General features: G+C 43.1%; 1 protein-coding gene across 1 annotated transcript in view; it reads left to right on the top strand.

The window, feature by feature from the left end:
* The window catches only part of LOC126235127 (neuropeptide CCHamide-1 receptor-like), a 162,683-nt gene that overhangs the window by 92,778 nt on the left and 45,104 nt on the right, over positions 1-24,801 (top strand). Inside the window, exon 5 of the mRNA XM_049943861.1 lies at positions 21,692-21,961. Coding sequence (XP_049799818.1) covers positions 21,692-21,961 — 270 coding nt within the window. The remainder of the gene's footprint in view (positions 1-21,691; positions 21,962-24,801) is intronic.

Genomic DNA, 24,801 nt, shown 5'->3' with positions numbered 1-24,801 from the left:
CATCAGGCTGAGAGTTCACTATAGTGGCAATGACTGAAAATCCACGATTTAGTGACATGCAAGTAGTGCTGTCAGAACCTTAATGATACCAAGTATCTCAATGTTCCGCACAAATAACTGCAATGTTCAAATCTGAGATGCTAATTGTGTTACTGGATTGCCATACAATATGTATCTGCGGCTAGCCAAGAACAGTGAGAATATACAACGAGAATAGCGTGCAGTTCATTCACTTTCACAAATCTACAATGGAAACTTAATGTATGGTAGTACAACCATCCAGGATGGTGTGGACGCACATCACTGCTGCCACCTTTATGTGTATTAATTTTATGGAAATATCTGGCATGTACTTGTTTTAGAACTTGCTCGTCAGAACACTTCAGAAGTATTTGTTATGAATTTCGGTGTGTGTTGTGCTGCAGTAGCAGTATATATGATGCAACGTCATCGCTACTTGACGCTGGTGTAGAATCACATGTAAATTTGTACTTATTATTTGCATATACTACCATGATACCCCTAATTAAAAAAGTAAAAATTGACGAATGTCTATCTCTCTGAAATGTGTTTCACTTCATCAGAACCTCAAACATGTTGCATATAATTTGCAGTTATGGTTGCTGAAGTACAAATTACTACTAGAGTGATTTATGTGTTCAGTAACCTAGAAAAAGAGGCAATTGAAACATATTTCAAAGAGGAAGTGTAAACATTTGCCTATGGGCAGTACCATGTAGAACAAATCTAACTCGAGTTTAAAGAAACGGTTGTTCATTCACAGGTTACACATACATCTAGTAACGGATTTCTTGGTGTGAGGGGCCATAAATTTACAGTTCAGTTTGTGCTATGTTGAAGACACTTAGCATTGCATGAGGTGATACATAACAGTTCAGAGTCAGGGAAACTGTAACAAAATAGGTCTAAATATCCACAAATGTTATACAGATCTATATAGAGATCTGTCAAAACCAACTACCTCAAACATACACAGCATAATAGGTGTAAAAGGAAAAGACTGCACCTCCAGAAGGATTTATTGTCCAAGCACCTCCTATTACGATGGGTTAGCATATTCTAAGTGAGATGAAATTTTACAGTTTATGTGATGTTTTTTTAACTGTCATTGTGTTAACAGTTCATTATTAGATTAGACAAAAAGTTAGTGGAATGTGAGTGCTCAAAAAATAATTTACTATTTCACTCATGTGTAGACAATGATTTCATGAATGATGCGATTTAATCTTTACCCACAATATTTAGAAATGTGATTGTGTTGTCTTCTTAAATAGCTGTGAACTGTGGTCTTACATACATCACTGAAATTTTCTATTTCACGATCCAGTTTATGTCATATCCCACAAACCAAGATAGTGGAGGGTACCCTGTATCACTGCCAGTCATTCCATTTCTTAATTCACTCACAAATGGAGCGATGAGCATCACTCTACGTGGATCCACACGATCTCTCAAACCCCCTACCTTCTCTGCCATTACGTTAAATGTATGTTCATTGCAGTAAATCGTTCTTCAGTCCGTCGCAAATGGCAACTCTGTAAACATACATCAATAGATTCCTCAACTCTCTCCCTTTAGAAATCACATGGAAACGTCTGGTGTCATTAAACTTTGTGTAAAACATTTGAAACTTTAGCGAGTGGAAAGCGATTGTGTTGTCCGTACATGTCCAAAAGCAACGCCTGCACAGCTCTGAATTGCCTTGATATCTCACTAAACTGGCGTGAGACGGGTCACAACATGGTGACGACCTATTCTGGGTTGCATGGTTTGAGATCTACTGTGGCCCAGACTTAAACACACTAGCAGTGGGTATGCTGGCTACCAGCCTCTGGCCACATGGCCACTGACTCAAGTCCCATGTATGTGTTTACGAACTGATGCTGCAGTATTGTCTGTCATGCACTCTGTCGCTGGTTATAGGAGAGTTTTTTCGCCCTAGAAATGTCCTGTACAACTAGGATATTGAGTTCTACTCTCATAAAAATGTCATTCTTCTATACATCTGTATTTGTTTTTATTTTGATGCCCACATATGGACTTGTCACTTTGTATAAATATGCTTTGTTCTCAGTGTGCCTGATAATCACTGATGTATGTAATAATCACATGTTTGAATGCATCTGTGGGTCTACACACTTCTACCTTTATCCTCTCCTGTATACATCCCTCATTTGCCCCATTCTCACCTATGATAACATTGCCCAGAACTCCAACTTCGCTTAAATCTACAAGTCCCTTGAAATTTTCGGAAGACATGCACTCTGCCTTTCCTTCAGCATCCACTTACCTTCCCCAACTCGCATCCTGTTCAACCTTATCCACTTCCCACTACTTTTTCTTACTAGAGCTCCTTCACATCTCATACATAATCTAAAAATCCAATTCGAGCACCCCATTTTTCACCCACTAATCACTAACTCAGGTAACCTTCTGCACCACTACATCTGTATTCCACTTTCCATGCACCTTCATGCCTCATGCACGCTCTTGCGCCGGAATTCAAACAACTCTCAGTCCCAAATGATGAATTCCGTCTTCAAATACAATCTTCTTTCCAGTCCTAGTCATTACACTTCACCTCACAGCTTCCTTCCCTTCTCCCCCCTCCCACTATCTTCACCTTGCTGATTTTGCAATGCTTCTTGTGACTCCACCCCCACTTCCTTCAGCTTGTTGGTTTTCAGATGCTTCTTGTGTTACGCAGTGCCCCATTGTAATACTCATGATTCCACCTTCATCACAACCAATACCATTTCCATACATCAGCGGCATTACCAATATACCATAAGATGATTACAGTATCATCAGTGATTTTATATTAAATGAAATATGAAGTAACCTACAAAATTTACAAAAATTTTCAATACTGTCCACCAGTGTGTTTTCAAAATTACAATTTTTAATTCGATTTTCGGTAAAAATCGTAAATATCATCCCCCATTGTATTTTGAAACATCATTATTTACTGTCATCTCCAGCCGAGCGGTCTAAGGGGCTGCAGTCATGGACTGTGCGGCTGGTCCCGGTGGAGGTTCGAGTCCTCCGTCGGGCATGGGTGTGTCTGTTTGTCCTTAGGATCATTTAGGTTAAGTAGTGTGTAAGCGTAGGGACTGATGACCTTAGCAGTTAAGTCCCATAAGATTTCACACACATCTGAACATTTTTGCACTGTCATCTCTTTTTATGTATTTCAAATCATCTTTCCTATTAGTGTAATCTATAGCCGAAGAGCTATTTTATCTGCTGCCTGCGTACCCCATTGAGGGGAAATGAAATAAGAAAATGGAAAGAGATTGATGCATCTGTGGGGCTTGTTAATGTGATAGCTACCATCCTGCCTTTTAAAGCATAGTTCCTGAACATTTTTTAATGTGTGTGGCTCCTTAGCCACTGCACAATTGCTCTTTCACAAGGACGAACGCGATTCTCAATTTTTTTTTTAATTTCCGTGAAGAATGTATGTGTGTACGACTGGTAATTGTAAAGTTTGGATAACCTTGAATTTCTCAAAATTTTTCTCCGTGGACTAAAGCATGTGTGTGCTTCTTCATTTTCAAATTTCCCCGCCATTTCAGTTTGGGTCACGTGACCTGTGACAGAAGGGTTGTGGGAGTGATCTAAGTGCCATCATAAACATCAGACTAATGACAGCAATCTGCACTTCGTATTATGTGGCCAGATTGCTCTATTCGTTGTCTGACACCTCTATGTGGAGAACTCCAGTTGCCACTGCAGCTGCAGCTCTCGTAGTGACATGGAAACTCTGCTGATTGAGACTCCGGAGGTGGAAGTGGCATAGGTGTGTCGGCTGCACTCGTGATGTGAGACCCAGGAGCCTTACCAATTGTGAACTTTGAACTATGGGAATGGAGGCTCTCCCTGGTGTGGTGTTTGTTTAAATCAAGACATAATCATTGCTATTCTATTCCTGCTGTACACATTAATGACAAGTGTTTGACAACCATATGTATTGCATCAATAACCTATCTAACTTTAAAGTTAGCACAATTATTTAAACTGGATTTGGGGGGGGGGGGGGGGACGCGAGGGAGAATTATTTAAGTGAAGCAAAAATAGACTTAAACATAGGGCGAGTGAACTGTAGTGCCATCGAGATGGGGAAAATCGTTGATTCTTGAGTTTCCCACCATTTAAAACTTATGGTAAGCGATCTAACAACCAAGCATGCTATCCCAGGTCTAACATATTGGATTTAAATGATGTGGCAACCAAGTCATAGTATGCCTAGCTACCATCTTCGATCGCCATCTTGAATTCTGACGTCATACAAACTGCCCTTGAATTTTACAACAGTAGAACAATGTAACAACTTGGATTTTCCACCACTATACACTTAGAACAACAGCCCTAGTTCCACAGTGGTGGCATAGGAGTGTGAGAAAACCTGTAGTATAACTGGGTTATTTTGTATTTCTCACCAATTTTTGAAAATTTCTTGCATTTTTTAATTCCCTGACATTTTATACACTGGGCGATTGGCCCTTCTCAGCGAGGTGGAGCGAAACCTAGCAGTGTAGTCTGACATCATCAGTGACATTGTAAGAGGACAGGAGGAGGCTATCTGGCAACAATGCAGGCTATCGCGGAACTCTCCTAGCTATATTACTGGCATCTGACCTTAACTACGTTGTGCCTCACCGGAGGCTGGCCTTGCTGTGTGGCGACCTCTCTGTCTATGGCTGTATGCTCTACCTTCCGGAGGATACAGCACACCCTTTTTAGTCTTAGGATTTCTTTCTCGGTTTGCAATTTTTATTGTGCCTTCCTGATTCTTATAATATATACCACTGTTTATCCCTATAGCTTAGGCTTTTTGAGTCCACATACACAGTAAAAAGAGCACTTACAATTAAATTCAGCTTTAATATTTAATGTTTAGAAAATATTGCCCCAAAATTAAATTAAAAATAATTATGATCTTCCACAACCGACCAAGTTGTTCGGGAATAATCTCTTGGTTATAAAGCAAATGTATCGTTGGTAGAATTCCAGTACGGACGTCAATTTTTCACCACTCAATGCCTTAGCTTAATTCTATTGCAGTAATTTCAGCGATACATACATGGGCAGACATATTTTCGATAGAGAGTTGTTCTAACTCCTACAGAACTGTAAGTGATTAATTATTACAGCCACTGTGGCCATTAATACTGGTGATCGCCTGTTTCGCCTGTTATGGGACATCTTGAGATCTTTTCACTGTCGCTATTTTTGGCTGCCTCAGTAGTCAAATACCAAATGACGAAATGAATATCCGATATGCCTAGAAAAGAGTCGGCTTGGTTTCAAATTCTCGTGTTAGCCACAGCATTGTAGCCACCTATGCGCTCTCTCAGGCTTTCCTGAATGGGTCGTAGCAGAGCTGACGCAACCTCAAACTTTCCGCCTAACTGGCGATGGCAGTAATTACAGTGTTGTGTTAAGCCCCGACCGTGCGCCGCTGTTGCCAGAATTTTGTTGCGGTTACTGTAATCAATTTGTGGGTAGCTTTAAGAGTTTTGTTTGTCGTTGAGCTATATGCAGCACGAAATAAAGCCTTTCATCAAAGCATAACTCAAGACAACATCAGACTTCCTGCTAAAAGGGGATAATTGGGAGGTCGAATATCTATGTAATCAAAGCTTCAGTAGAATTTCCATTGTCTTCTTAGTCACAGTGTTGTCAGCTTACCATCTCCGCGTCACACCTGCATCACTACATAGTTTATTTATTTATTTGCTATTTTCTCTTGGTATCGTATCTAGAGATTATAGTAGGTACCTCCATCACTACTTTATTTATTTATTTAGTGTTTGTTGTTTATTTATTTTATGTTTTCGCTTAGTCTCGGCCGGCTGGAGTGGCCGTGCGGTTCTAGGCACTACAGTCTGGAACCGAGCGACCACTACGGTCGCAGGTTCGAATCCTGCCTCGGGCATGGATGTGTGTGATGTCCTTAGGTTAGTTAGGTTTAAGTAGTTCTAAGTTCTAGGACACTGATGACCTCAAAAGTTAAGTCACATAGAGCTCAGAGCCATTTTCTTAGTCTCGTAACTAGAAAAAATACTGCACTTCACATCTGTTGGTGTATATGAATATAACATAATAATTTTACATAAAATATCCTTAGGCTTTTTTGCGACGCTCTTCGTCTTTCGCTTCTCAACTTCCATAGTTTCGAACCTGTTGATTCATGTTCCTGAAAGCCCCTTGGATTCGTCGCACATTTAGAATTCTTCTAAGTTGGTTTTCCACGTTTTCCTGCTGAGCTGGTGTCCATTCATAAAGTTTTTGGGCTCTCGGTTATTATCCACTGGTTGGAAGTGGTCATACCAAGTTAATATTATACTATATACTGCAAAGAAAATAGTGAATTTTTTTCTATAATTTCCTTATTGTCTCGTTTCTGACATGTTACAGTATAGATACGCAAGAACTTCTCCGCCATAAATCCATCTCAAGGAATGTCAATTTATTTTTTTCGTTTCTCGTTAGTGCCGTATTTTACTCCTTTTATGGTGCTACTCCATACGATTGACTTACACAGTAAGACCTTAGATCTGTTTGTAATTTTCTCGGTCCATAACAAGGAATTAAGTTTCCCACTTAATCTCTTTCCTTGCCCAATTCTATTTGTGTTACCTTGTGGGCTTTTTACTTGTTTTGTAAAAGTGACGCGTAAATATTAAAATGTAAAGACAGAAAGCAGTAGGGAACTAAGTGTTACGTGGTAAGATGATTTACCAGAACAAATTTATCGCAATTTAAACAAATCAATCTATTTAAATAATCATAAATTTTCACTAGTGTAAAATACATCAGAAACACTCGTACCCTTAGCACTCATGAATACGACATTACCAAAGAACGTTGGTGCCAGAATTTACTAAGAAACCTCAACATAGAAATTTAATGTCATCAATATTACACAACACTTCCAGCAACATTTACAACTACAATTTAAGAAAAACAATTATTGACAACTGCCAACAACTTACTGTTTCAATTTAAGAAAAGCAACTGCTGGTAGGAATTAGAAAAAAGATCCAATGAGTGAAACAGCAACTGCCTATCAGATTTACTACGACAACTTATAGAAAGCAACTGATGATAGCATTTAATAAAATATTCCCATGGTGTGGGTTCCTGTAGTCATGTCCTAGTTCATGAACCACGGGCAACGTATGAGTCGCCAAGTAAGTGGTCCCAACAGTCAGGATACCAGTTACTTTGGAATAAGGCTGGGCATCTCAGACATACACTCCTGCAAATTGAAATAAGAACACCGTGAATTCATTGTCCCAGGAAGGGGAAACTTTATTGACACATTCCTGGGGTCAGATACATCACATGATCACACTGACAGAACCACAGGCACATAGACACAGGCAACAGAGCATGCACAATGTCGGCACTAGTACAGTGTATATCCACCTTTCGCAGAAATGCAGGCTGCTGTTCTCCCATGGAGACGATCGTAGAGATGCTGGATGTAGTCCTGTGGAACGGCTTGCCATGCCATTTCCACCTGGCGCCTCAGTTGGACCAGCATCGTGCTGGACGTGCAGACCGCGTGAGACGACGCTTCATCCAGTCCCAAACATGCTCAATGGGGGACAGATCCGGAGATCTTGCTGGCCAGGGTAGTTGACTTACACCTTCTAGAGCACGTTGGGTGGCACGGGATACATGCGGACGTGCATTGTCCTGTTGGAACAGCAACTTCCCTTGCCGGTCTAGGAATGGTAGAACGATGTGTTCGATGACGGTTTGGATGTACCGTGCACTATTCAGTGTCCCCTCGACGATCACCAGTGGTGTACAGCCAGTGTAGGAGATCGCTCCCCACACCATGATGCCGGGTGTTGGCCCTGTGTGCCTCGGTCGTATGCAGTCCTGATTGTGGCGCTCACCTGCACGGCGCCAAACACGCATACGACCATCATTGGCACCAAGGCAGAAGCGACTCTCATCGCTGAAGACGACACGTCTCCATTCGTCCCTCCATTCACGCCTGTCGCGACACCACTGGAGGCGGGCTGCACGATGTTGGGGCGTGAGCGGAAGACGGCCTAACGGTGTGCGGGACCGTAGCCCAGCTTCATGGAGACGGTTGCGAATGGTCCTCGCCGATACCCCAGGAGCAACAGTGTCCCTAATGTGCTGGGAAGTGGCGGTGCGGTCCCCTACGGCACTGCGTAGGATCCTACGGTATTGGCGTGCATCCGTGCGTCGCTGCGGTCCGGTCCCAGGTCGACGGGCACGTGCACCTTCCGCCGACCACTGGCGACAACATCGATGTACTGTGGAGACCTCACGCCCCACGTGTTGAGCAATTCGGCGGTACGTCCACCCGGCCTCCCACATGCCCACTATACGCCCTCGCTCAAAGTCCGTCAACTGCACATACGGTTCACGTCCACGCTGTCGCGGCATGATACCAGTGTTAAAGACTGCGATGGAGCTCCGTATGCCACGGCAAACTGGCTGACACTGACGGCAGCGGTGCACAAATGCTGCGCAGCTAGCGCCATTCGACGGCCAACACCGCGGTTCCTGGTGTGTCCGCTGTGCCGTGCGTGTGATCATTGCTTGTACAGCCCTCTCGCAGTGTCCGGAGCAAGTATGGTGGGTCTGACACACCGGTGTCAATGTGTTCTTTTTTCCATTTCCAGGAGTGTATTCTGAGTCGTGGTCACCTTTGTGCTCATACGGCAAAGACTACCAAATCCACCAGTTAGTCCCTCAACCGTTACGGGTAAAACCCAATGGGACTCGGGGCAAGTTAGGCTAGCAACCTGCTTCCCCGATACTTTAAATATGATGCTGGCAACAATCAGAGCAAAATGCCTCGGACCTTTGGAGGTGACGGAGTCCCACCTCTGACAAACCAGGGACTCCTAAGATACGACTTGGCAAACAAATGGTAATGAGATGGGGAGTTATTAATATCAATCGGGGCTACTCTGGGAAGAAGGTAGAGCTGGCAGAGGCTGCAAGTAAGATGGGGCTGGACGTTTTAGCTGTTAGTGACATTCGGGTAAGGGGTGAGAAAGAAGAGGAAGTGGGAGAATACATGGTCTACCTGTCAGGAGTCAAAGCAGGAATAGCACAATGGGGTGTAGGGATTTACATCAGGAAAGAAATGGATCCCAGCGTAGTTGCAATAAGGTATGTAAACGAACGACTGATGTGGATAGATTTAACAGTGTCAAGCAAGAAAATTAGGATTGTGTCAGTATATTCGCATTGTGAAGGGACAGATCAAGATAAGATGGATAGTTTTTATGAAGCACTCAGTGATGTAGTTGTTAGAGTAAAGGACAAGGACAGTGTTCTGCTCATGGGTGATTTTAACGCCAGGATTGTAAATCGAACAGAAGGGTATGAAAAGGTTATGGGTAAATTTGGTGAGGATATGGAGGCCAACAGGAACGGGAAACAACTCTTGAATTTCTGTGCCAGTATGGGCTTAGTAATCACAAACTCCTTTTTTAAACATAATAACATTTACCAGTATACTTGGGAAAGCAGGGGAACCAGATCTGTCATTGACTATATAATAACAGATCAGGAATTCAGGAAGGCTGTGAGGGACACACGTGTATTCAGGGGATTCTTTGATGACACTGATCATTATTTAATCTGCAGTGAAATTGGGATTGTGAGGCCGAAAGTGCAGGAGGTCAGGTCCATATGTAGGAGGATAAGAGTGGAGAAACTTCAGGATAAGGAAATCAGGCACTAGTAGATAACAGCGATCTCAGAAAGGTACCAGTTAGTTGAATGTAGTTACAGTCATTGGAAAAGGAATGGACAAGGTACAAGTACACAGTACTAGAAGTGGCTAAGGAATGTCTTGGAACAGTAGTGTGTAAAAGTAGGATGAAGCAAACAGCTTGGTGGAATGACACAGTCAAGGCAGCCTGTAAAAGGAAAAAGAAGGTGTATCAGAAATGGCTACATACTAGAACTCAGGTAGACAGAGAAAGTTATGTTGAAGAAAGAAAGAAAGCCAAACAGATAATAGCAGCATCCAAGAAGAAATCTTGGGAAGACTTTGGAAACAGGTTGGAGACTATGGGTCAAGCTGCTGGAAAACCATTCTGGAGTGTAATTGGCAGTCTTCGAAAGGGAGGTAAGAAAGAAATGACAAGTATTTTGGACAGGTCAGGAAAACTGCTGGTGAATCCTGTGGATGCCTTGAGCAGATGGAGGGAATATTTTGAAGAGTTGCTCAATGTAGGTGAAAGTACGATCAATAATGTTTCAGATTTCGAGGTATAATGGGATAGGAATGATGATGGAAATAGGATCACATTTGAGGAAGTGGAGAAAATTGTCAATAAATTGCAGTGCAATAAAGCAGCTGGGGTGGATGAAACTAAGTCGGAACTCATCAAATACAGTGGAATGTCAGGTCTTAAATGGCTACACAGGGCAATTGAAATGGGCTGGGAGTCGGGACAGGTTCCATCAGACTGGACAAAAGCAGTAATCACACCAATCTTTAAACATGGAAATAGAAAAGATTGTAACCACTACAGAGGTATCTCTTTAATCAGCGTTGTGGGTAAAATCTTCTCAGGTATTGTTGAAAGGAGAGTGCGAGTATTAGTTGAGGACCAGTTGCACGAAAATCTGAGTGGGTTTAGGCCTCTTAGAGGTTGTCAGGACCAGATCTTTAGCTTACAGCAAATAATGGAGAAGTGTTATGAGTGGAACAGGGAATTGTATCTATACTGTATAGATCTAGAAAAGGCATATGACCGGGTTCCTAGGAGGAAGTTATTGTCTGTTCTCCGAGATTATGGAATAGGAGGCAAACTTTTGCAAGCAATTAAAGGTCTTTACATGGATAGTCAGGCAGCAGTTAGAGTTGACGGTAAATTGAGTTCATGGTTCAGAGTAGTTTCAGGGGTAAGACAAGGTTGCAACGTGTCTCCACTGTTGTTCATATTATTTATGAATCATATGTTGAAAACAATAGACTGGCTGGGTGAGATTAAGATATGTGAACACAAAATAAGCATATGCGGATGACTTAGTTGTGATGGCAGATTCGATTGAAAGCTTGCAAAGTAATATTTCAGAGCTAGATCAGAAATGTAAGGACTATGGTATGAAGATTAGCATCTCCAAAATGAAAGTAATGTCAGTGAGAACGAAATATAAACGGATTGAGTGCCAAATAGGAGGAACAAAGTTAGAACAGGTGGACGGTTTCAAGTACTTAGGATGCATATTGTCACAGGATGGCAACATAGTGAAAGAACTGGAAGCGAACTAAGAGTTGAACCCATTACAAATATAAGAGAAAAATAGAGATTGAACTGGAAATACCATATCCATCATATTATTAATTTTTTAGAAATCTACATTCGTATCTTCTCGGTCATTTAACCCACTACCATGTACTCTATCTTTTTGTGTCCCATTTTAAGTACTCTTCGTGTAGTTTCCTTTACATGTAAGTGGAATCGCCTTTGTCTCCCGCTATCAGGACATAGTCACTGGCGAAGAGTAAGGTGTACAGTATTTATTGCTCTACAGGGATTCCCACTCCACCACTTTTTTTCTTTCAGTTTTGCAAAACTTCTTCCAAATATACTTTAAATAAACTTGGTACTACTGATCACAGATACACTGACAGAAAAACATTTGTAACACCAAAAAATAATTTATGTAGAATAATGAAATTTCGACAATATATTTGTCAGGGTAACATGTTTCAGTGATTAACATTGCAAGATCGGAGGTTAAAGTAAGCGCAAGATAAGCATTGCAGATGTGATATGCTGACACATTAAAAGCAGTGTAACCGCCTACTTTGAATGAAAGCTTGTAAACGTGCATGTCTTATGTTGTACAGCTGCCGGATGTCAGCATGTGGGATGGACTTCCGTGACTGTTGCCCTTGGTCGGTCAACACATGGACGGCTGATGCCGTTTGTGGACGGCGCTGGGCTATCGACCGATGATGTCCCATATATGCTCGAATGGAGACAGAACTCGTGATCGAGCAGACCAAGGCAACATTTCGAATTCCGTAGAGCGCGTTGAGTTACAACAACGGCATGTGGGTGAGCGTTATCTTTTTGGAAAGTACCTCCTGGAACGCTGTTCATTAATGGCAGAACAACAGGTCCAATCACTTTATTGACGTACAATTTTGCGGTAATGGAGCTTGGGATAACCACGAAAGTCCCCCTGCTGTCATATGAAATCGCACCCCAAACCATAATTCCAGGTAGGTCAAGAGCGCCCAACACACAAACAGGATGGTTGTAGGCCCTCAACTGGCCGCCTTCTAATCAACACACGGCCATCACTGGCACCGTGGTAGAATAATTTTTCATCAAAAAACAAACAGATCTCGCCACTGACCTCCAATGCGCTCTCGCTTAACACCAGTAAAGTCGCAAATGGTGGTGTTTTGGGGTCAGTAGAATGCTCACTACAGGGCTAACGGCTGAGAGATGTACTTGAAGTAACGATTTGTAACATTTTGAAGAGTCGCTATGGTGCCAACTGCTACTAAGATTGATGCTACACATGCAGCACAATGTGCCAGAGCCATACGCTGAACTGGATGGTCTGCTCTCTCGGCAGTACTATTTTCTTTCGACTGTACATTCTCTAGATCTCCCCTACCAGCAATCATGCACAGTTGCTACATTCCTGCCATATCTTTATGCATTAATGCTGAAGGAACATCAGTCTACTCGTAAGCCTATTATATGACCTCGGTCAAACTCAATGAGGTGTTGATAATGGCCTCCTTGTTCCCTTAAAAGCATTCTTGACTAACTTTCAGTCGCCACGTCCAATCTCAAAGGCTATTACAGTGTGTATTTAACACAAAAATGACTTGCAACCCCATAGTGGCGTTACTAGCGCCAGTTTTATGCGACAGGCATAGAAGGTGTAGAAGTACGTCTACCTCGTTCATGTCACACAACTCCATCTTAGTGTTGCGATTTTTACCGCCAGTGTATGTGCTCATCACGTATCCAGAAGGCATATTCTACTGCTCTACTGTACTATATTCCATTGATACAGCCAGTTTTGTGGAACTACACAACGTACATTAAAATATAATGTACGTAAAAAAATTAAATAGATTCTACGAAGCCACAGTGTTGCCTTTTCGCATGCATGGTAGCGAATGTTGGACCCCGTCTTCTGATCAGTTACAGCGTATCGAATCATCAGAGATTAAGCCCCTCCGCTTTGTAGCGAGGTATTCATTGTGGACCATAAAAGAAATACAAGTGTTAGAGAAGAACTAAGAGTTGAACCCATTACAAATATAAGAGAAAAATAGAGATTGAACTGGAAATACCATATCCATCATACGTCAATGATAAGGTAATTGAAGCTGATACAATGTAACTAAACAGAAAAAAAATGTAGGAAGTCACTTAAATAGCTGACGTGAACTGTTATAAGGCGGAGCAGACCAAAAGGGTTGGGGTTGTTTGGGGGAAGAGACCAAACAGCGAGGTCATCGGTCTCATCGGATTAGGGAAGGATGGGGAAGGAAGCCGGCCGTGCACTTTCAAAAGAACCATCCCAGCATTTGCCTGGAGCGATTTAGGGAAATCACGGAAAACCTAAATCAGGATGGCCAGATGCGGGACTGAACCGTCGTCCTCCCGAATGCGAGTCCAGTATGCTACCACTGCACCACCTCGCTCGGTCAGACGAAAAGGCTTAATCCTTGAAGACAATGATGATTATCACTGTTTATCAGCTGTTGAAAGGTTCCATAGCTTCCCAACAGTGAAAACTCAATCACCAAGATTTCGTGACAGTGAGCTCACCATCTGCTCGTGGACAATCAATTGCTTGGCCTTACATTAGCACATAACACACAATACATAATCCATAAAAGCAGGTCTTCTACAGGTGCTTGGCCTTATATTAACAAATAACGCTTTATATGTAATCCATAAAAGCAGGTACTAGCATTTATTCCGCTAACGAAACTGTTTTGAGCCACCTTCCGGATATCTATAATTGACACATCAGGCCTGGCAAGAAACTACCTCACAACAGGTATATGTCCAAGTCTCCTCTATCTCCCTACGCGTCTTCTAAAATTTGCGTTACATTTGATTGAGCCAGCTCAGAATATTTAAGTTGTCGATAGTACTACTAACTATCGATGTTCTTCCAAAGGAGTCCCAACTTTTTCGATACTAAGAACCACACACTTGTGAAGATGGGATCTCTCTTTATAATTCCTGTTTATTTTGCATATATTGCTTGCAACCTGGAAAGTTGTGTTTCTTGTAAAGAATGGGTCGTCAAGTGTCCAGTATCGTTCTACATACAAGCGAAACAAGCGAACGTCCCTGATGTGCTCACAGTTGTTTGTAAAGCCCGTCACGTGGCCGCATTCTCTGGTGAAACTCTGTTTTTCGTGCATGGCTGTCTTCGTTTAGCAGCTATAGCTACGAAAGGCATGTGACCTTAAACGAGCTTCGCCTGGCTGCCGCCATGGCTGGAGGATCGCGCTTTAGTTCTAACTAAGCGTGATCCACTGAGAAAAAGGCAGGAAGTGCGGCCAACGCCCATCCGGTCGGGCGATGATTGGCTGGCGCTGAGCTTATCAGCAGCGGCGTCAGTCGCTGCTGCGTCACTCGTCATGGAGGGGGCCCAGTCTCGCTCGTGAGGCAACAGCATGCTCATTCGACTCGAGGCAGCTGCACAGTACAGACAGCCATGCTTTAATGTATCTGAAGATACAGAAGCACGTTTATACTATTGCACATACCTCATTTTCTTATTTTAGCTTGCGGTGCGGGAGTTACGACTCCCGGGGAGGTGGGTGGGTATCTTTTTTAACTAATGTATAGATCTTTTAATATTAATTAAGATTATAATTTTGATTGTTAAAATACAACTACACATTGATCTTGCCAAAAGCCGAGAAGCGATTCTTCTTAGTGTTTTAGTTCCCTGGGTCACTCTGGGATGCTCTCTGGGTTTCTCTGGGATTCTCTACTCTGGGATACTCTCCTGTGTATCAGCACACTACGCACTCTAACTACCTAACTAAACAGTAGTTGATTCGTAATATGTGAGAGGAAGGGCTAGGTTGAGGTGGGTGTGATATTTTTGTTTAAAGCATATTAAACTGTTATAAAAAAACAATGAAAGAAAACACTATTCAAAAGTCTCATTCAATCAATTTGGCACAACATTGATTTAAACAATAAAATAGATGTACAACGAGTTCCTCAGCCATCAAAAATGCAAAGGTACTATAATAAAAGGAATTTAATAAAAAGTTTTTAAATCTCCCATTATCCATGCATGGAAAACACTCAGTGGCATGAATAACGTAAAGCCTTAATAAATAAGAATTTTTTTTTATTTTCGATTTCCAGCATGCTGGATTAATAACGGGGCAGCAACTTGTGTTAACCAGACTGATGTAGAAAACAGCCAAAGTTTCTAAGTTCATTTCCTTTCATTTAATTGATAACCTGTTTTGGGTATCAGAACCGATTTGGATGATCTGAGAATGGTTTATGATATCGGAAACCGGTCATAAATTAAATAAAAAAGTACTAAAAAAGAACTAAATTTCATAACTTTGGCTGTTTTCTACATCAAATTGATTTTTTACATAGCCAGCAACCACCATCATTTATCAACACAGTTGGTAAAAGGCATACTTAATATACCTTGCCCCTGTAACTGAGTTCCGATTAAATATAGAAAACCAACTAGACTGAAGCCATTGCGCCCATAAACTTAAGACAGCTCAGCCGCATCAACAGTTTTCTCAATCGCGACCGGAGCCGTTCTTGATAACAAATAAGACCAATCAGCAATTCTGCGCATGCAACGAAGTACACCAGGGTTCACAACCCCAAGAAGACGGCATTGGATCATTTAGCGGTAGACGCCGTCGTTGACGATGCGGAGCTATAAAGATAGACATGTCCAGGACTCCAGCGGGGTGGACTCCATCGATGGTCTGTCCAGCTTCCATGCTGTTGTCATTCCGCAGCAGACGGCCAACAGTTTCGTTTAGGAGGCGCCAAAGTCGCACTGCCCAACTAAAAATGGCTCTGAGCACAATGAGACTTAACTTCTGAGGTCATCAGTCCCCTAGAACTTATAATTACTGAAACCTAACTACCATAAGGACATCACACACACCCATGCCCGAGGCAGGATTCGATCGTGCGACCGTAGCGGTCACGCGGTTCCAGACTGTAGCGCCTAGAACCGCTCGGCCACCCCGGCCGGCCTGTCCAACTGAGGCAGAGGCACAGGCGCGCGCCGGAGCTAGAATGCATCACAACAGTGGTGACTTCGTAACGTAGTCCAAGAAGAACCTTAGGAATAGTTAGAGTCTGTTAGCTACGTAAAATGTGTAGATTAGTTACCATTTAACTGCAGTGTTTAGTCACGAGTTTGACCGATGGTATACGTCAGTGGAGCGTCTGTTGGGAATCAGGGAAAGCTCGGTGATGCAGTAACACCTGGAGCCCTCACGTAAGTCCTACCTGAGTAATATTCTTCCGTCTGGCAGAGGAACCAGATCATATTTGGCTGATTAGATGTGGGCGGCCAAAAACCGAACTGTTGAAAAATTCCTCGATGTTATTTACCATTATTGTCGGTCAATTAAAGATGTTGCTGTTTCCTGTACAGTTAGCTCTTAATTTAGGAATGTGTGCTCCGATCTTTTTTTATGAGAAAACTCTTACAGCATTTAACAAAATGTTGATGACATTCTGCATCTTTATTCTTCGTATCTACAATGAAGAGCTAAAGAAACTGGTAGACCTGCCTAATATAGTGTGGAGCCTCCGCGAGCAGGCAGAAGTGCCGCAAAACGACGTGGCGTGGACTCGACTAACGTCTGAAGTAGTGCTGGAGGGACTTGACGTCATGAATCCTGCAGGGCTGTCCATATATCCGTAAGAGTAGGAAGGGACGAAGGGGTGTAGATAAGAGTAGGAAGGGACGAAGGGGTGTAGATCTCTTCTCAACGGCACGTTAAAGGCATTCCAGACATTCTCAATAATGTTAACGTCTAGGGAGTTTCTTGGCCAGCGAAAGTGTTTATACTCAGAAGAGTCGTGCAGTCATCATGCTACACGAGTGGGCCTTCGGCCCCTAAAGCCAATATTGATGATGCTGTTTCGTTGAATGGTTCACACGCTGACTGTTGTTGATGACCCAGCATTGACATCGGCAGCAGTTTGCGGAAGGGTAGCAGCTGCGTCACGTTGAACGATTCTCTTTAGTCGTCGTTGGTCACGTTCTTGTGGGATCTTTTTTCGGCCTGAGCGATGTCGGAGATTTGATGTTTTATCGGACTCGTGATATTCACGGTACACTCGTGAAATAGTCGTATGGGAAAATCTCCTCTTTATCGCCACCCCAGAGATGCTGTGTCCCATCGCTAGTTCGCCGATTATACAACCACGTTCAGACTCACTTTAATCTTGATAAGCTGCCATTGTAGAAGCAGTAACCGATCTAGCAACTGCGCCGTACACTTGTCTTACATAGGCGTTGCCGACCGCAGCGCCGTCTTGTGCCTGTTTACATATCTCTGAATTTGAATACACTTGCCTATACCAGTTTCTTTGGCTCTTCATAGCTACATATTTACTTCTCATCATAGCCTCCAGGGTGACGAACACATTTCTCCTAATGAGAGGTCAGCTTATTGATACCTTCGTTGTAGAATGTTTGAGTTTGTTGACGGAGCGACTACCTTACCCCTGCCTGTTCCGCTTCATCACTATCAAAGTGAAGTCCTCGAAGGTGGGCTTTAAGTTTTGGAAAGAGATGAAACTTGTACGGGGCCAAGTCGGAACTGTGTGGAGGATGATCGACGACAGTGACCCAAAGGCATCGAACTGTTGCAGAAACCCATCATCCTCACTTGTAAAACGCAACAGAAGTTATTGACAGGTGTTGGTTGGGAGGTTGATTTTGAGGGAGGGGACCAAACAGCGAGGTCATCAAAATGTTCGAATGTGTGTGAATTCGTAAGGGACCAAACTACATAGGCCACAGGATTCTAGACTTACTACTTAAACTAACTTAATCTAAGTTATGCTAAGAACAACACACACATCCATGCCCGAGGGAGGATTCGAACCTCCGGCGGGAGGGGCCACGCAGTCCGTGACATGACGATTCAAACCGCGCAGCCACTCCGCGTAGCCAGGGTCATCGGTCCCATCGAATTAGGGAAGCGTGGGGAAGACGCTTTCAAAGGAACCAACCCGGGATTTGCCTGAAGCGATTTGGGTTCAGATGGTTCAAATGGCTCTGAGCACTATGGTACTTAACATCTGTGGTCATCAGTCCCCTAGAACTTAGAACTACTTAAACCTAACTAACCTAAGGACATCACACACATCCATGCCCGAGGCACGATTCGAACCAGCGACCGTAGCGGTCACGCGGTTCCAGACTGAAGCGCCTAGAACCGCACGACCGAAGCGATTTAGGGAAAGAACGGGAAACCTAAATCAGGATTACCGGGAGCGGGTTCGAACCGTCGTCCTCCCGAATGCGAGTCCAATGTGCTAACCACTGCGCCACCTCGCTCGGTGTTGACAGGTGTCTATTATCCTCTGTTTCATGTCAATTGTGAGCATTCGAAGCACCCAACAAGCATCAGTTCTGTAGTGATGGTCTCTACGCCGTACCATGATATACAACAACTACCTGAGAGCTATGACTGTGCCTGTGTTATTCGACAGTTTTGTCTGATGTGTTCAACAACCCGGTTGCCGTACGCGGTACGCCGTACGCGGTAGTCCACTCCGAGCGCTGTCACACACTCTGAGGTTAGCACCACCGATTCTGTCATTACGAGCACGAGCAACCCAATGTCGCACATTAGTGCTGTCGATACGATCATGGCCGTACACAGCTATCATTCTTCTATGGTTTTCAATTGGAGGCAAGTTTTCTGCGGTTAGAAAGTCGATTACAGCACGGCGTTTCCGAAGCACCGACGTAGTTACGTTAAGCCGTCGGCACACGGACCGTGCCGTCGAACGTTAACGTTGAGCGTGCCAAGTTCAACGTGCTGCTGAACGCTCAGGAATGATGCGACTTGTGCATACGGTACGTGGGCCCCAACGTGGTATACGCGATCGCAACGCACTCCAACGGCAGTTGAGGGATGTTTCTAGTTCGTAAATCACACTGTTTACTGAACGGGCGCGCGTAAAATTCCGACGTTAGCTCTATTAAAACGCACATTTCCTCCATCGTCCACGAAAAGGAAAGTACCATGTCCAATCAATAAGGACACAGGCTTATAAAAGTTCCATTACAAACAGTGTGGTACAAATTTGGAATACTTCTCCGCATAAGATAAACATTATTTCGTCATTCCCACATTTTACTGAAACTCCAAGTTCAGTCTTACTTGATCACTGTTCCTACCCAGTAGCTGAATCTTTGCAACCTGTGAATTACGAAGCGTAAAAGAAAAAGGAGCAGAATGTCTTTATACAAATAGCGCAAGCTATCCTGTAGATTAAGCCAATCGCAAAAAGTCACCGCTCAAGAAATGTGAACTTATATTTACATAACATCAAATATTATAGTATATATTTATATTAAACTAATAATAAAGTATCAGAACCTAATAAAAACGAGAATGTAAGGGAAGAAAAATGGCTAAGTCAGGACGCAAACCACCGCCCGCCTCCTACACAATCCATTACTAGACAATGGCACTACTCATTACGCTAAACCAACAACTCAACCTCTGCATCCAATCATATTATGTTCCCTTTCCTGGAAACCTTAATCGTAGTTATGTTACTAACTGAAATTTAATTATAACAAATTGTACTAAGAACAATGCGTTTTGGGTGGATCTTCAGTGTGTGGCTGCCTTCAAATAGCCTACTCCCATAACACGCAAGTTACAATAATTCTTTTGTCACGAATATGATGTTTCTCATTATTTTATGGGAACGAATCACACAGTTAACAACGGGTTTTCCAGTGATTCTCAATTTTCTGGTGCTCAGAAACGTCATCTATACATATAAGCTTGAAATGAATGCCAATATGGCAGCTCAGAACTCTGTACTGAAGGGAGACGGCGTGCGTGTGACGTAGGTGGCGTTGTACCAATCCTGAACGTGCTACTCCACGCTATGACGTCAGAAACTCGGCACGCTCAACGCTCAACGTTCGGATGCACTGTCCGTGTGCCGACGGCTTTACGCGCCGCCACGTAACACGACATAGTTCGGAGCCATCTAGCGTCAGCGAAACGGGAATGTCGACCGAGTAATACGCATGGCTTTTAATACCTCGACCGATACTGAGAACAGAATAAAATATTCGGAGGCATTGTTTCAGCAAGCCCTCGTATTGTTGTTAAGAAGTGAGCTAACTGTGACTATGCAGATAGTTGGACCATAGAGTAAATATCTCTGGAGTGAGCATTGCGTTCTGCGCAACATTAAACCAGGATTGTCACTTGTTTTCGGGATTTCGCTGTGCGTGTATGCTTTCTGCAGCGTTTGAAGTTTATAATATCAAGAGCTTTTGTTGTTTTTCACCGTTTGTTGATAGTGTAATAGCGAGGGTGAATTACTGTTGTTGCTACGGATGCGAAGAAAAATATGTGAAAGGAGGGATAGTAACTTTTCATGGGTACATACCATGTAGCTCTAATTATAGTTATCATATTAGTAAGAGACACTGTATATGTTTAAAAATTTCGAGACGCCTTATAATTAGGGCTTGATTCTGTGGACCTATTTTTCTACGATTTTATGACTATATAACAGATATTACGGCTCGTACAAAAGCTTACAAAATATCGTAAATTTGCTAGTGGAACAGGAAAGGGAATGGTTAGTTGTTTCAGTAAATACTATCGTCCATGCATTTATCAGTGACTTGTCGATTATGTATAGAGATTACTCAGTCTACTATTTATTTAATAAACTGGGAGCAAGTACTTAAAATGCATTAAATAAATATCTCAAAGTGCCAGCAGTAAGAAAAATTGTGCTCTTGGTCGCAAAAATGAGAAAATAAATGCGCAGAAATACAAGAAAAAATGACGAATTAGCAGGGATATAATCGCTAATGTGTGGCAAATTCGGTGTTTTTCTGACACTTGCAAAAGTACTAGCGTACTGTCAAGTCGTTTTGCAGGACTATCACTGCAAAAATGTACTTCAGGCTCTGTAATAGTATAAAGTGCTGTATCATACCGAAAACTACCAAAAATCGAGTGCATCTGAACTATGACACCTATCGCAAAGAAGCAGAATGTAATATCACTTGCCCTTAAAAGTTACGTACCTGGTTTATTCCCGGTATCAAATGGATACTGTTAAAATGTCTGCGCAACATATATAAATAATCCACGACACGTACGAAAAGAATCCGCCTGTACATTCTAAATATACCGGGTGCTATACGGACAAACACGCGACATCCGGAGATCACGTGACCAGGCCGGCAATGTATGTTGATAACACAAAATCTGTTCTGCGCATGTGAATGCTCACTCCAGAGATATTTACTCTATGAACTGGAGCACAGATTCATCCAGAAAGGTGCCTCCAGAGAGACAGAGCTGTGCGGCCACGGGTGTTTTCCACTGAGCGTGCGACCTCTGGTTTGTGCACAGGTTCTACTGGGCGTCGTCGAGCGTGCAGGAGTACAACGACTGGTGGCACGCGCTGCGCATCCTGGGCTTCTGCCTGTCGTTCGCCAACTCGTGCGCCAACCCGGTGGCGTTGTACTGCGTGTCGTGCACCTTCCGGAAGCACTTCGACCGCTACCTGCTGTGCTGGTGCCGGCGGGGCGCGCGGCCCGACACCGTGGTGGCCGGCAGCCGCACCGACTCCCGCAAGCAGTCCACCTCGCAGACGCTCGCCACCTTCCAGCCGCGCTCCAGGTGACTGCCGCCCACTTCCTCAGCCACCGGCCCCACTCCAGCGCCCCACACTTCTTGCCATGAGTGAACTTCTTATTTTACTACTCACCCCTTTTATGAACAAAGTTAATTAAAATTTCGCATATTACTCTAATAATTCCAATCCCAAAGAAAGAAGGTGTTGACAGATGTGAAAATTACCGAACTATCAGTTTAATAAGTCACAGCTGCAAAATACTAACACAAATTCTTTACAGACGAATGGAAAAACTGGTAGAAGCCGACCTCGGGGAAGATCAGTTTGGATTCCGTAGAAATGTTGGAACACGTGGGGCAATACTGACCGTACGACTTACCTTAGAAGCTAGATTAAGGAAAGGCAAACCTACGTTTCTAGCATTTGTAGACTTAGAGAAAGCTTTTGACAATGTTGACTGCAATACTCTCTTTCAAATTCTGAAGGTGGCAGGGGTAAAATACAGGGAGCGAAAGGCTATTTACAATTTGTACAGAAACCAGATGGCAGTTATAAGAGTCGTGGGACATGAAAGGGAAGCAGTGGTTGGGAAGGGAGTGAAACAGGGTTGTAGCCTCTCCCCGATGCTATTCAATCTGTATATTGAGCAAGCAGTGAAGGAAACAAAAGAAACATTCGGAGAAGGTATTACTTTGAGGTTCGCCGATAACATTGTAATTCTGTTAGAGACAGCAAAGGACTTGGAAGAGCAGTTGAACGGAATGGATAGTGTCTGGAAAGGAGGATATAAGATGAACATCAACAAAAGCAAAACTAGGATAATGGAATGTAGTCGAATTAAGTCGAGTGATGCTGAGGCAATTAGATTAGGAAATGAGACACTTAAACTAGTAAAGGAGTTTTGCTATTTGGGGAGAAAAATAACTGATGATGGTCGAAGTAGAGAGGATATAAAATGTAGACTGGCAATGGCAAGGAAAGCGTTTCTGAAGAAGAGAAATGGTTCAAATGGCTCTGAGCACTATGGGACTCAACTGCTGTGGTCATAAGTCCCCTAGAACTTAGAACTAGTTAAACCTAACTAACCTAAGGACAGCACACAACACCCAGCCATCACGAGGCAGAGAAAATCCCTGACCCCGCCGGGAATCGAACCCGGGAACCCGGGCGTGGGAAGCGAGAACGCTACCGCACGACCACGAGATGCGGGCTCTGAAGAAGAGAAATTTGTTAACATGGAGTATAGGCTTAAGTGTCAGGAAGTCATTTCTGAAAGTATTTGTATGGAGTGCAGTCATGTATGGAAGTGAAACATGGACGATAAATAGCTTGGACAACAAGAGAATAGAAGCTTTCCAAATGTGGTGCTACAGAAGAATGCTGAAGATAAGATCGGTAGATCACATAACTAATGAGGAGGTATTGAATAGGATTGGGGAGAAGTTTGTGGCACAACTTGACCAGAAGAAGGGATCGGTTCGTAGGACATGTTCTGAGGCATCAAGGGATCACCAATTTAGTATTGGAGGGCAGCGTGGAGGGTAAAGTAGAGGGAGATAAAAAATGGTTCAAATGGCTCTGAGCACTATGCGACTTAACGTCTGAGGTCATCAGTCGCCTAGAACTTTGAACTAATTAAACCGAAGTAACCTAAGGACATGACACACAGCCATGTCCGAGGCAGGATTCGAACCTGCGACCGTAGCGGTCGCTCGGTTCCAGACTGCTGCGCCTAGAACCGCACGGCCACTCCGGCCGGCCGTGGAGGGAGACCAAGAGATGAATACACTAAGCAGATTCTGAAGGATGTAGGTTGCAGTAGGTAGTGGGAGATGAAGAAGCTTGCACAGGATAGAGTAGCATGGAGAGCTGCATCAAACCAGTCTCAGGACTGAAGACCACAACGACGAACGACCCTATAAACCAGTTCATAATCTTTTCATAGATTTTACAAAAGCATATGATTCAGTATTGCAATCTAAATTGTTCAGAATTCTTTTGGAACTAGGAATACCAAAGAAGTATGTTAGACTGATAGAAGCGAGTTTGGAAAACACAAATGGTAGAGTACACATGGGAAAATTGGAGTCAGAAGACTTTGTAATAAAGAACGGACTTAAGCAGGGAGATGCCCTGTCTCCGCTACTTTTTAATTTAGTCCTATAATATACTGTACGAATGGCAGCAGATAATTCAGTGGGTTTGGTGTTAAATGGAAATATTAAGATATTAGGGAATGCAGATGATCTAAACATCATTAGCGATAGGAAAGAATCTGTAATAGCAAATGCGAATGCGTTAATCAACGCTAGTGAAGATGTAGGTCTAAGGATAAGTGAAGACAAAACTAAGTACCTGGTTACTACTAGAATGCCAACAGCAGTAGATCAGGAAATGTTGAGAGTTGGAGACATGCAATTTGAAAAAGTGAACACATTTAAATATCTAGGCGTGGACATCACTTCGAAAAATGAGATTGAATCAGAACTGAAGAAGAGATTACGGGCGGGAAATGCGTGCTGCTTCTCACTGAATAGGTTACTTTCATCACGAATATTGTCTAGGAATTTAAAGATTAGGATATACAAAACTATTATTCTACCAGTTATGCTGTATGGGTGTAAGACTTGGTCTCTCACTGTGCAAAATGAAAAGCCGTTTCGAGTATTTGAAAACAAAATTTTGAGGAAAATTTTCAGAGCAAAAAGGGATGACATTAGCGGAGAGTGGTTAAAACTGCATAACGAAGAGGTTCACGAATTCTATTCAAGCCCTAACATAATCAGTATTATTAAATAACGTAGGCTGCGATGGGCGAGTCACGTAGCTCGAATGGATGAGGGCAGGGCAGCACGCAGAGTACTGGTAGGGCACTTAAAGGGAA

Source organism: Schistocerca nitens, chromosome 2, assembly GCF_023898315.1.
Source record: "Schistocerca nitens isolate TAMUIC-IGC-003100 chromosome 2, iqSchNite1.1, whole genome shotgun sequence".
NCBI classification, from domain to species: domain Eukaryota; kingdom Metazoa; phylum Arthropoda; class Insecta; order Orthoptera; family Acrididae; genus Schistocerca; species Schistocerca nitens.
This window is presented reverse-complemented; position numbering and strand designations above follow the sequence as displayed.